Source organism: Lactuca virosa, chromosome 1 (genome assembly GCF_052849685.1).
Source record: "Lactuca virosa cultivar CGN04683 chromosome 1, Lactuca_virosa_CGN04683_v6, whole genome shotgun sequence".
NCBI lineage: Eukaryota > Viridiplantae > Streptophyta > Magnoliopsida > Asterales > Asteraceae > Lactuca > Lactuca virosa.
In genome coordinates this window covers 35,754,283-35,766,219 of record NC_136426.1, presented here as the reverse complement: position 1 = coordinate 35,766,219, position 11,937 = coordinate 35,754,283, and the positions used below count along the sequence as shown (strand labels likewise).

The window sequence follows — 11,937 nt, the reverse complement described above, 5'->3', positions numbered from 1 at the left end:
TTTGACATATGCACGAGGGACGATCGGTAATTTACGTTAAAAAAAAATGAAATCACCAAGATTGGATAAGACAAAAGGGTGTGGGGAACAAATAATATAAGTTTTATCTAAAGAAAATCAATCCATATTAAATAATATTTTGACATGTGTCAAATCATGGATAAAATCTAATCTGATATTTCACTCAAAAGAAAAGAAATATTTGAACGTCTTCCACCTAACTTATCAGATCAATAACTGCCATTGGGATAAACTAAAAAACCATACATTACTTTCGATAAATACAAACCGTTGAAATAAATCATACGTCACAGTTATATATTTTAATAATAAAGTCAAATTACGGTTTGTTATTAGGTATGTATTTAATATTTGTTTATTACAATATGGAATCACAATTAGTGCTAGGTCCCTCATATAGAACCCCAAAATCCAACCAAACAAAGCTTCACCTTCCATGACATTAATTCAAGGCATGATTCAACACACACACACATATATATATTGTATGTATACATGTAAATTCTCCCATGCCACATATTGTCCACCGCATGCGACAAAAATACATACACAATGAATTATTCAGTCGAACTAATTTTGTTACTCATTTCTCTAGCATTCCTCTTCTACGTTGTAGTTGTCCGTCGATTCAAGTCCAAACAGGTAGCTGGGGAAGCTCCTGAACTCGGTGGTGCATGGCCAATCATCGGACACCTCCACCTACTTGGTGGCGGTGACCAGCTTCTCTACCGTACACTAGGAGCCATGGCAGACAAATATGGTCCAGCGTTTAATATCCGGCTCGGAACCCGTCGTGCTTTTGTGGTCAGCAGCTGGGAAGTAGCTAAAGAATGTTTCACCATTAACGACAAAGCACTAATTTCCCGGCCCAAAACCGCCGCAGTGAAGCACATGGGCTATAACTATGCGGTGTTTGGCTTCGCCCCATACACTCCCTTTTGGCGCGAAATGCGAAAGATCGCCACCCTTGAGCTCTTGTCCAACCGCCGCCTCGAAATGCTCAAAGATGTCCGTTCGTCGGAGATCAACTCTGGAATCAAAGAGCTATACGGGAGATGGGCTGAAAATGGTCGTCTGCCTGTGGCTGTCGAACTAAATAAATGGTTGGAATACATGATGTTAAACATAGTTGTGATGATGGTAGCCGGAAAGAGGTACTTCGGCGTTGGAGGTGGTGGCCATGAGGCCGACAGGTGTCAGAAAGCCATCAGCAATTTCTTCCGGTTGATTGGCATTTTCGTAGTATCTGACGCGATTCCCTTTTTTTGGTGGTTGGATTTACATGGATACGAGAAAGAGATGAAAAAAACTGCAAAGGATCTAGATTTGGTTCTTGGAGGGTGGCTCGATGAACATCGGCAAAAAAGGAAATCAGATGTAGAGAGAAATAAAGACGACGTAAAAGATTTTATCGACGTGATGTTGTCACTTGAAGACGAAGGTCAACTCTCAGGTTTCGAGCATGATTCAGATACAAGCATTAAATCTACATGCTTGGTAAGTAATTATATAACTTTATATGATGATAATTTACAAGTTAATTTCACAAGTTTATTAATTATAACACTCGAGGCATATATGCATGCATGCATAATAGGCATTGATTCTAGGAGGTAGCGACACCACAGCTGGGACGCTAACGTGGGCTATCTCATTGTTGCTAAATCATCCTGATGCTCTAAAGAAACTACAACATGAGCTAGACGATGAAGTAGGTAAAGACAGACAAGTCGAGGAATCAGACATAAAAAACCTCGTATTTCTCCAAGCTGTAATCAAAGAAACTCTGCGTCTTTATCCGGCGGGTCCGCTGCTAGGACCAAGGGAGGCGATGGAAGATTGTATGGTTTCTGGGTATAATGTGAAAGCTGGGACTCGGTTGATAGTAAACGTATGGAAGATTCAAAGGGATAATACGATTTGGACTGATCCATCTGAATTTAATCCCGAGAGGTTTATGGGTGTTGAGTATGAACATGTTGACCTCAGAGGACAACAATTTGTGCTCATGCCATTCGGGTCGGGTCGACGTTCTTGCCCCGGGGCTACGTTTGGGCTTCAAGTGCTTCATTTGACTTTGGCTCGTCTTCTTCATTCGTTTCATTTGGATCTTCCCGGAGGTCTTCCGGTGAATATGACTGAGAGCCCTGGAATGACTATTCCTAAAAAGATGCCGTTGGAGGTGCTTTTGACCCCACGCCTTCCATCGGAGCTCTATGCTTAGTTGTAAAGCATTATGTTGCTTTATGTTTTGTTTTCTCTTTTTGTCGTTTGAAAGAATGATATATATGAAGTGAATTAAGAATAACAAATTTCGATAACTTTCTTTGGAAGTTTATGATTCACATCCTTTGGGTCCTTGATATATTCTACTTCAAATAATTCTTGATGAAAGTTCATATTAGAACCGAAGTATAATGAAGACAGAAAACAAGAGAATCCCTGACACATATAAAATATAATTTAGGATAGGTGTGGAGTAAACAATCAATGTTACGTGTTTAGTAAACAATCTATGAAAATAAGAAAAACCGAAAAAAAAACATACTATAAAATCTTTATAGATCGTAAACAAATCATGGAAACATATTTAGAGTTGAAGATTACAAATGGAGATAAGAGATTGTGGTCTGGTGAAGTAGTGTCTTAACACAAAAATTCCTTTGTTGTTGATATACCTTGAAGATATAAAAATCTATTCAAAAGTCAATCTTGATTGTGACGGATTTCCGATGTATCCATATTTTGAAAAGAAGAAAAGAAAATATATGATGATGCATATTGGCTTGCCAAAATCTAACAAAAGGGGCTGTACAAAATATAAATAGGCATCCAATCGACAATTATTAATTGTCAAATAACTGAAATAGTAACTGGCAATACATATCTGGATGATTAATTAAAAATCACTACATAAATTAATTGGTCATTAAAAAGTAAATTCCTATTTAATGAATTAAAAATAAGATTGGAGTCTTGGACAAGACGAGTCCAATAATGAGTCAAGGCCATATCTTTGATCATCAATAAAATATTAATAAGCGTATTTTGGTTACCCAAGATTATAATCTAAGCCCATCAACCAATAGCCCATTTTAGTCCATAAAATGATTTGATTAATTTACCTTTTTTTTTTCTTTACCCTTTATTAACTCCGTTAATGTAAGACCTTTTAATTACTATTTTTTTTTATATAGCAAAATAATAATATATAACAAATCCATCCATCAGTTTGATCTTAAACTGAGACATTATCCTGTAAAATTAGTAAACCGCCTTTAACACTTTGTGATGGGGATGAACCAGAATGTTGATTGGAAAGCTATGTGAGATGTCATGGAGGTGTTGTGATGTTGGCATGTTTGTTTGAACATGATGGTATGTTGAGGGAGGCTATTGGGTTTATTGTTGTTTTTTAATATATATGGCTGTATTATATTATAATTTTTTTGTGTTTAATAACCTTTTAGTAACCTGCCATGAAGAAAAATTGTCGAATAAAGTGCCGAAAATAAACATATTCCTCATAAAATGTTACCACTTTTATTTAAAAAAAAAACAGCTTATCTTCAAATCTTCAACATAAAAATATTATGATATTAGTATACATTAGTCGAAGATTAAGATTTACGATTGAAATCGTCAATGGACGATTTGATTGACTAAGTCGAGAGGCATATATAGATTTGACCATACCTTACATGACATTGTTGACTAGTACCATTTTAAAAAAGAATTTTAATTCCCAACCAACCAATTTTCTTAGAATAAATTAGCCCTCCACCAAAGGGAACCTCGTCTCCTATAAATACTTTGATCGCACTATAGAACTGAACACCATAAACCATGTCTTTCCCTGCGATATTTACAGTACTTGCTGGCATCTTGTCTCTTATATTATTCCTCCGTTTCGTGTTTACGAGAAAGACCGGAGATGTGAAAGCACCTCCGCGAGCAGCGGGAGCGTTGCCAATAATCGGGCACCTTCATCTTCTTAGCGGCGAAGGTGGGCTGCCGCACAGAGTACTTGCATCCCTGGGCAAAAAGTACGGACCAATCTTCACTCTAAATCTTGGTGCTCATGAAGCTCTGGTAGTCAACAGTGCAGAAATGGCGAGAGAGTGCTACACCACCAACGACAAGTCGTTTGCAGACAGACCCAGATCAGCTGCAGTTGAACTGCTCGGCTACAATTTTGCGAGCTTTGGATTCGTTCCTTATGGCCCTTACTGGCGAGGCTTGAGAAAGATAGCCGTGCTTGATCTCCTTTCGCCAAGCCGTCTTCGGATGCTTTCACATGTTCGGACCTCCGAAGTGAAATTCTTGATGAGCGATCTATATAAAGTTTGGGCGGAAGGCAAAGGGTCTACGGGAAAGGTAGTCGTCGAAGAAATGGAGAAACGGTTTGAGACCCTGGTATTTAATGTGGTTCTGAGGATGATAGCAGGGAGACGATATACGACTGGTGATAAAGAAGGTGATCATGTGAAGAACACTATCAAGGATTACGTCCATGAACTGGGGACAGTGGTGGTTGGTGATGTCATTCCTTGGCTAAGATGGTTGGATTTCAGTTTCCACAGAAAGGTAAAGAAAACCGCTGAAGAATACGACGTTATTATGGAAGATTGGTTAAGGGAGCAGAGAGAAAAAATGAGTTCTGGGAAGCCTGTGGATCCCAAAGACGAGGTTTTTGTGGCATCATTGCTGACCCGTTTAAATAGCGAACAAGACAAGGATCTTTCGGTATTCGATAAAGGAACAATTGTGAAAGCTACATGCTCGGTAAGTCTTTCTTGATATATACCTATAGCTATATACATACATAATATATAAAAGTTGATGTCTTAAATGACTAATTTGTTGGTTTGTACATGTGTATGAGCAGACGATTATAGGAGGTGCAGCAGACACAACAACGGTGGCTCTAACATGGACTCTAGCTTTGCTGGTGAATCACCCTGAGGTCCTAAACAAAGCCCAAGAAGAAATCGAGACGCATGTTGGAAGGGAGAGAGTTGTGGAAGAATCAGATTTGAAGAACTTAGTCTACCTTAACGCCGTCATCAAGGAATCACTGCGTTTATACCCACCAGGTGCAATCATTGCTCCTCACCAGACCGTTGAAGACTGCATTGTGGCGGGTTACAAAGTTAAGAAAGGGACGAGACTGATGGTCAACCTTTGGAACATCCAACGTGATCCAGAGTTCTGGCCCCAACCGGAGGAGTATAAACCAGAAAGATTCTTGACGACTCAGAAGGACATTGACGTGTGGGGTCAGTCATATGAGTTCTTTCCATTCAGCAGCGGAAGAAGAACATGTCCTGGAATAGGATTAGCGGTTCAGTCTATGCAATTGACACTCGCCACATTATTGCAAGGCTTTGCTTTTGAAACTCCAACCGGAGAACCGACTGATATGAGCGAACACTACCCAGGGATGATAACCTCTAAAGCTACTCCGCTTAGCGTTCTCATCTCACCTCGATTAGCACCCGAGTTTTACAACTAAGCTAGTTTCACAAACTCTACTCCACAAATGTGTTTTCAACAACACACTTCTTTCTACGTTGGTAATAATGAATTAATGGCACGAGTTTCCCTTTTGTTCTTGCAAGGAAGCTTGTGATCGTGTGTCATAAATCTACATATATAGGTATATTGGTTTTTTTTTTTTTTGTGAAATGGAATGTAATACTCGAATTATTAAACTGTTAAACTTTGCTATTTTGAGTTTTCTAAATTTAAAAATCTTCCCTGGTGATAGCAATGTTTTCTTGATGTTTTGATATAGTACTGTTTCGATAAGCTCAAATGTTTGTTTGATGCATTGATTTCTTATTTTTATTTGAATCGACATTTTTTGTACTTTTTTTAAGGAAGCAAGATTAAGTATAATGAAGAAAGAAATATAAAATGTTGTGAGAATTTCACTATTAAAGAAGTTCTTAAACCCAAAGTCCTTACCTTATTTATGAAAAGTCATAACTTCATTATTTTGAAGAAAAAAAACATGACAAAAAATGATGAATAATTTTTACATAAAAAGACACCACAACAGCCATCATTTACATATTTAGAATCTTGGATTTCATTTGGTAATAAAAATGGTTAAATGTTGGTTTTGTTTTGGGCCCTAATTCTTCCACTGCATGATTTTATCTTTCCACGGAAAAAAAAGGTATATTGACACTTATACCCCTAATTTTTATTTATCAATATTTAAGAGAGAGAAATATCTTTTTCTTTCCAAACAACTTACCATGAATATGAATGTTTTCCTCCTTCCTTCAATTCAACAATACATTAGTACCTCTTCCACGCTTTTGGTGGACATGGCGAGTTGGCGACCTAGTTTGAGCATTTGCAAACCTCCATTTTAATAACCAATTTTTCATAAATTTTGAATAATTTCCAATATTTTTTAGAATAAATCAAAAAAGTTAATAAGCAAATCCGTTTATTAATTCCTAAACTCAAAAACACTAAGAATAAATAGTAGTTTATTGAAAAGCCCACGAAATCAAGAATTTGTTGGATAACTATGTAGGAAAAAATCAAGAACACAGGCTCAAAATGGGACAATTTTATGAGTTTTTAATTCTCTATTGGAATCTAAAATTACATTAGCCAAAACCACACTTCTACTTATATTTGAATAATGCAAATCAGTCCTGCTATGCTTAAAATAATTAGCAACAAATAAACCCACGTACACTTTCTAGAATGATGCCACTAATCCCATATTCTACATCGAACTGGGTAAAACTATGACAAATTCTTTTGCTCCAAGTTTAGAGTAAAAAACATACCGGATTAACCCAACAGAATTCACCAATGAAACCACTTCAAAATTTAAGACTTGTAACTTTGTGGAGGGATGTGGAGTGAATTTACCAAGGAAACCAGTATTTTTTGACACTCAATTCCTTTTGAAACTTACAATGCCGAATGAAGAAGATGAGCCTGCTGAAGATTGCATCGCCAAACCAGGAAGAACAAGCGTGTAATTTGGAAACAATTTTATGGGATATTTCTCTCTCTTCAATATTTGTCATTACATTAGGTTTTCAGTGGAAAAAGTAAAAGTTACAGTGAAAGAATCAGCATCTGTTTCAATTACGAGTTTCAATCTTGTCAAAATGTTGCTTGATTTGTTAATTTCCCGTTTTAATATCAATCAAGATTTTGAGTTACGTTTTTTTGTATAGAAAGGCGGGAATAAATCATGTGTCAATAAGAAATATGTAACGTGAGATATTTGTAATGAAGCAATATCCAAACTCTATATTTTTGGGTCCAAATTTCCTAGGTTTGTTAATGTGTGATACCTTTTATTCAAAGAACTACGCTTCCGACCAAATCGAGTCATTTTCTGCATTGCTTTTCTTCGTTCCTTTTTCTTTCATTTTACATATTAGTTAGATTGGTAAGGATAATTAGGAGTCTTAATTAGATTTTCAAATTTCAATTAAAAAAACCCCTTAGAAAGATGGATAGACTCAACATACATAGGTACATGAGATTCTATATAGCCAACATTATTGGACACTAAAGCTATAGCATATGAATCATCTTTTGCATTCAAATGACATAAATATCAATCATGTTCATCAACTCTGTCTCCAATTTCTTGATTTAGGCTTTTGGTAGTGGACTGACACAAACATAACAATAAGTTTTGAAATGGGATTCCAAGCAGCAATGTGCTCACGGTAGCATTACTCATGAAAGATATACCTAAACGAGCTCAAATATCAGAAATTAAACTACAATTAAGGGTGGGTTTTTTGAAATATAACTATAATAATCGATGTTACGATGAAATCGGACCATCTGAATTTTGAAATTAATTCTATCGAATTATGATAAACGGATTAAAAAAGATTTTTAGTACGCACTTATATATAAATATCGAGTAAAGATCCCCATTCCCCACTACTAAAACCTCATCTCAGCGTCTAAAACGAAATCAGAATCAATCTTCTAAGATCATCGGTCCAAATAACTACAACACGGCAAACTCCTTCAAAGATGGCATCGTTACCATTTGTTGCGTCTCCGGCGACTTCTCCGACACATTCCATACTTTCACTGATTTATCCAAACTGCCGCTATAAACCACCAACTTTCCGTCGCCGGAGCTCGACCCATCCTCCCTCTCCACCGCCAGACACTTCACCGGTCCGGTATGCCCCGTCAGCACCGACAAACAATTATGGACGTTCCCTTCTCTCTTCCACACGCATATCGTTTTATCAGCTGAGCCGCTTAACAGGAGATTTCCAGCGGATGCAAGGCAAAGCACCGCCAACTTATGGCCCTTGAGAAAACCGCCGTGAGATAACTGTTTTTCCCACTCCCAGAAGTTAACCAACCCGTCGGACAAACCACAGTACACAAAGGAACCATTTTTCGACACCGCTAACGCCGTCACTGCGCATTCTTGATTCAAAAGCGTCTCCACATGATGATGCTTCATCGTCTTACCCTTCCCTTCGCGTTTCCAGACTTTGACAGTCCCGTCCGCCGATCCGGTGAACACCAAGCCGGATTTCGTGCTGATGACTGAGTTCACAGCGTCATCGTGCGCCTTCACTGACTCTAAACATTTCGATTTCGACGTTTGCCAAACTTTGAACGTTCGATCCCACGAAGCTGAGTACAAAAGACCTTCTCCTTCTTCGATGCTAAGACAAGAAATTGCGTCGCAGTGTTTGATCCAGAGCGTGGTGCATTTACGCTTCACTTCCACGTAATTCTTCGGCCTCATCGACGTCTTCAAGACGTCGAAAAACGTCGGGAATGTACCGATACGTTTATGGTTCCTGGGATTCTTTCGGTTCTTCTTCCAAACACGAACCCTCCCGTCTTGATGGCCAGTGAAGATCTTATCGCCGGATAAAATAATAGCCTTCACCAACCCACTGTTGGATTTAAACGCTGTATACTCCTTCATGTTCCTCCACACACGGATGTTCTTGCTGTCGGATCCGGTGTAAAGTAAATCACCGGTGGCTGCAAGTGAATAAATGTGGCCTTCCTCCCGGACAATAGACCCAACGAAATCATTCTTTTGATGACCGGAGCTGTCGGCGGCACCACTCAACCAAGGAGATGACTGGAAAGGAGAAGTCTGGTTCCAGGGTGACATCGTAATGGGTGAAGCATCACAGCTCATACGGTTGGGTTCATACGAGGAGGCGTCGCTGCGACGGTTGTTACAGCCGTCTTCGTCGTCGTTGGCTGGGAAATTAGTGGAGAGGTTAGGATCAGAATTATGAACGGCGTTGTTGCTGATTTTTGGAGGTAAAGAAGGGGTTTTTTTCCTCAACGACGACATTTTAATTCTCCTTTCGTCTTCCGGCATTCAAGATTGAATTCCAAGAATTTGTTAATGATGAAATATAACGGAAGAACGAAAAAGAAAGAAAGGGTAGTGGTGGGGGGAAAAGTGAGAAAATTTGGTGAGATGAACTATAAATAGAAATAATTTAAGTTGGAGGGGTAAATGGTGAAGGAGATGATGCCACGTGGGGGTAAAAAGTAAATATTTGTGTGAGGAGGGAATTTCGGGGCTCCATACATTCTCTTTTGGGTAATTTTATTTTTGTCTGCCATTTGATCAAGATCTAATTAATGAAACATTTTGCCTTTGAACCAATCATTACTACTTTGATTATTTTCACCTTAAAAAACAATTAAAGGCTATTATTAATGTAATAAGATTCAACTAATGTTTTATCTCATGGTTATGGGGGAAATCTGAATCTTAAATTTAACAAAGGTTTTACAATGATCAATAGATTAAATAAAGTTGATGTTTTATTATTATTATTATTATTTTACAAAATAGGTGATGTAGGTTTTAGGTATATAAAGAGGCAAGCCTTATAAGAAAAGCAAACCATTAGTAGATTACCTTATATGGTGCTATAGAGACCAAAATATCTTATATTTTCGAAGGTGCACAATATCTATGCACCAAATAAATTCACATGCTAATGCTATAGTACAATTGGAATATTAAAAATGTTAGAAATTAGTCGATCTCAAACTTAACTAGATAAAAAGTTGGCTAATTTAAGAAAAACAAAAGATCGAACTATACTTGAGCTAAGTTAATATTCATGTTCTAAGGTGACCACATATTCTTATTCTGAAAATTCTTAAAAAAAAACGTATCAAATATTCATCATTGCTTACGTTGTAGAAGCAAACACTTGTGAACCTGAAGACAAAAATGGTGGAATCAAAGTTACGATATAAACTTGATTTTTTTTTTTTATTGTTTTTTTTTATTTTTTATTTATGTTCAATAGAGAAACAATTGTCATATTATCTTAAAAAGTCATCAAATATTGCTAAAATTCTGATACAATAAAACAGAATCGATAAATATTCGGCAAACTTATGGTTTGTAGGCAAGTCGAACTTGCTATCAAGCATATGAAACAAATCGCATTATGTGGGGTGACAATTGAATCCATACGGCAAACTTGATTGATCAACATTTGTATTGTATGAAAAAAAAAAAGTATGAACAAGCTTTTAAAACACAAAAATGTAAAGGGTGACGTATAGTTGCCATGTAACGAGGGTGTTGTTGCCAACCTCATAAATAGTTAATAGCATTGCAACAAAGTTTAGACAAATATAGAATAAAAACTTGTATGAGTTGTACAAAAGTACAAACAAACAAAAAAACATTGATAAGATTTTAAGTATGTTCATCTTATATAATATAATATGAACTCTTTAAAGTATATGGATATACGTATTTTCGACATATAGAATATTTGGGTTAATAGTATGAAACAGTGGTAAACTTATAAAAAAAATATAAACATAACTTATTATTGTTACCAATATAACAATATATATGTATATAAGCAATTCATTAAATTGTAATTAATAACAGTAACATACATATAATTTTTTTTACGTATAATAATAACATATTTGTATTTCTGACAGATAAAAAATAAAGAAAAATATATAAACCTAAAATTTATAGAATGTGTTTTATTTATTACCCATAATAAAAATATGTGTGTCTTTTTATTACATAGAAACATGATTATATTTTTTTTATCCATAATAATAGTGTAATTACTTTTGTCAAAGATTACCACTTGTAAAATTTTTACAAATTCAAGGTTACACATGGCTATTATCGATAGATGAATTAAATCAAAGTGTTACAATGGTTAATAATATAAATATGTTGATATTATTGGTAATAAAGTGTATTAACTATATTGACAGGAAGAGTAAGTACTACCATTTCATTCATGTAATTGTTTGTTATTAACTAGTTTATAATTTGTGAGAATCAGAGTTAACAAATTAATTATATTTTCATAAGCAGAAATTCATAATTATTAATTAATTAATTTAAATAAATTACTATAAGATATTTTATTTAGTTATGTAAAATTATAATTGTTAATTAAAATAAAAATGTGAAATTAATTTTCTAACATGTATTAGAAAGTTTTCATTTGTGAATAAAAGAAAAAAAAAAAGAACGATATAATACATTGAAATGTTAAATTTATTATAAAAATAAAACAACCACAATTAATGAAGTAAACCAAAATTGTTATATAAATTAGATAATTAAGTTTTTCAAATAAACATATATTAAAAAAACAACAAATTACAAATTAAAATTAACAATTAAGTTGTTCAAATAAACATATATTAAGTTGTTCGATATATCAAAGTATGTATTAATGTATCACCGATCTATAAAAATGTATATAAAATGAATAAGTGATTAATCATTACAATATAAAACAGAATGAAAGCCAAACATTATTCCTAGAAAATTGAAGGATTATGACTGTCACACCCCCAAACCAGACGGCGGAAACGTCCGGGGGTGGAGGACTTCAATTGTAATATCAC

General features: G+C 35.5%; 2 protein-coding genes and 1 pseudogene across 2 annotated transcripts; 2 read left to right on the top strand and 1 right to left on the bottom strand.

Annotated features, from left to right (window-relative positions):
- The first annotated feature begins 513 nt into the window (after window positions 1-513).
- Window positions 514-2,342, top strand: LOC145169508 (xanthotoxin 5-hydroxylase CYP82C4-like). The gene is made up of 2 exons (XM_079040943.1): window positions 514-1,518; window positions 1,619-2,342. The coding sequence occupies exons 1-2, from the start codon at window positions 574-576 to the stop codon at window positions 2,243-2,245; spliced, it is 1,572 nt and encodes a 523-aa protein (XP_078897069.1). The 5' UTR covers window positions 514-573; the 3' UTR covers window positions 2,246-2,342.
- A 1,492-nt stretch (window positions 2,343-3,834) lies between these two features.
- Window positions 3,835-5,804, top strand: LOC145169416 (strychnine-10-hydroxylase-like). The gene is made up of 2 exons (XM_079088001.1): window positions 3,835-4,806; window positions 4,910-5,804. The coding sequence occupies exons 1-2, from the start codon at window positions 3,868-3,870 to the stop codon at window positions 5,534-5,536; spliced, it is 1,566 nt and encodes a 521-aa protein (XP_078944127.1). The 5' UTR covers window positions 3,835-3,867; the 3' UTR covers window positions 5,537-5,804.
- A 1,797-nt stretch (window positions 5,805-7,601) lies between these two features.
- LOC145169317 (protein JINGUBANG pseudogene) lies at window positions 7,602-9,490 on the bottom strand (annotated as a pseudogene).
- Between the last annotated feature and the right edge of the window lie 2,447 nt (window positions 9,491-11,937).

What these genes read in the sequence shown, in the direction of transcription:
- LOC145169508 (XM_079040943.1), top strand. Translation starts at nt 574, where the DNA reads ATGAATTATTCAGTCGAACTAATTTTGTTACTCATTTCTCTAGCATTC. An exon ending in GCATTAAATCTACATGCTTG is followed by an intron (nt 1,519 to 1,618) that starts GTAAGTAATTAT and finishes CATGCATAATAG; the next exon opens with GCATTGATTCTAGGAGGTAG.
- LOC145169416 (XM_079088001.1), top strand. Translation starts at nt 3,868, where the DNA reads ATGTCTTTCCCTGCGATATTTACAGTACTTGCTGGCATCTTGTCTCTT. An exon ending in TTGTGAAAGCTACATGCTCG is followed by an intron (nt 4,807 to 4,909) that starts GTAAGTCTTTCT and finishes GTGTATGAGCAG; the next exon opens with ACGATTATAGGAGGTGCAGC.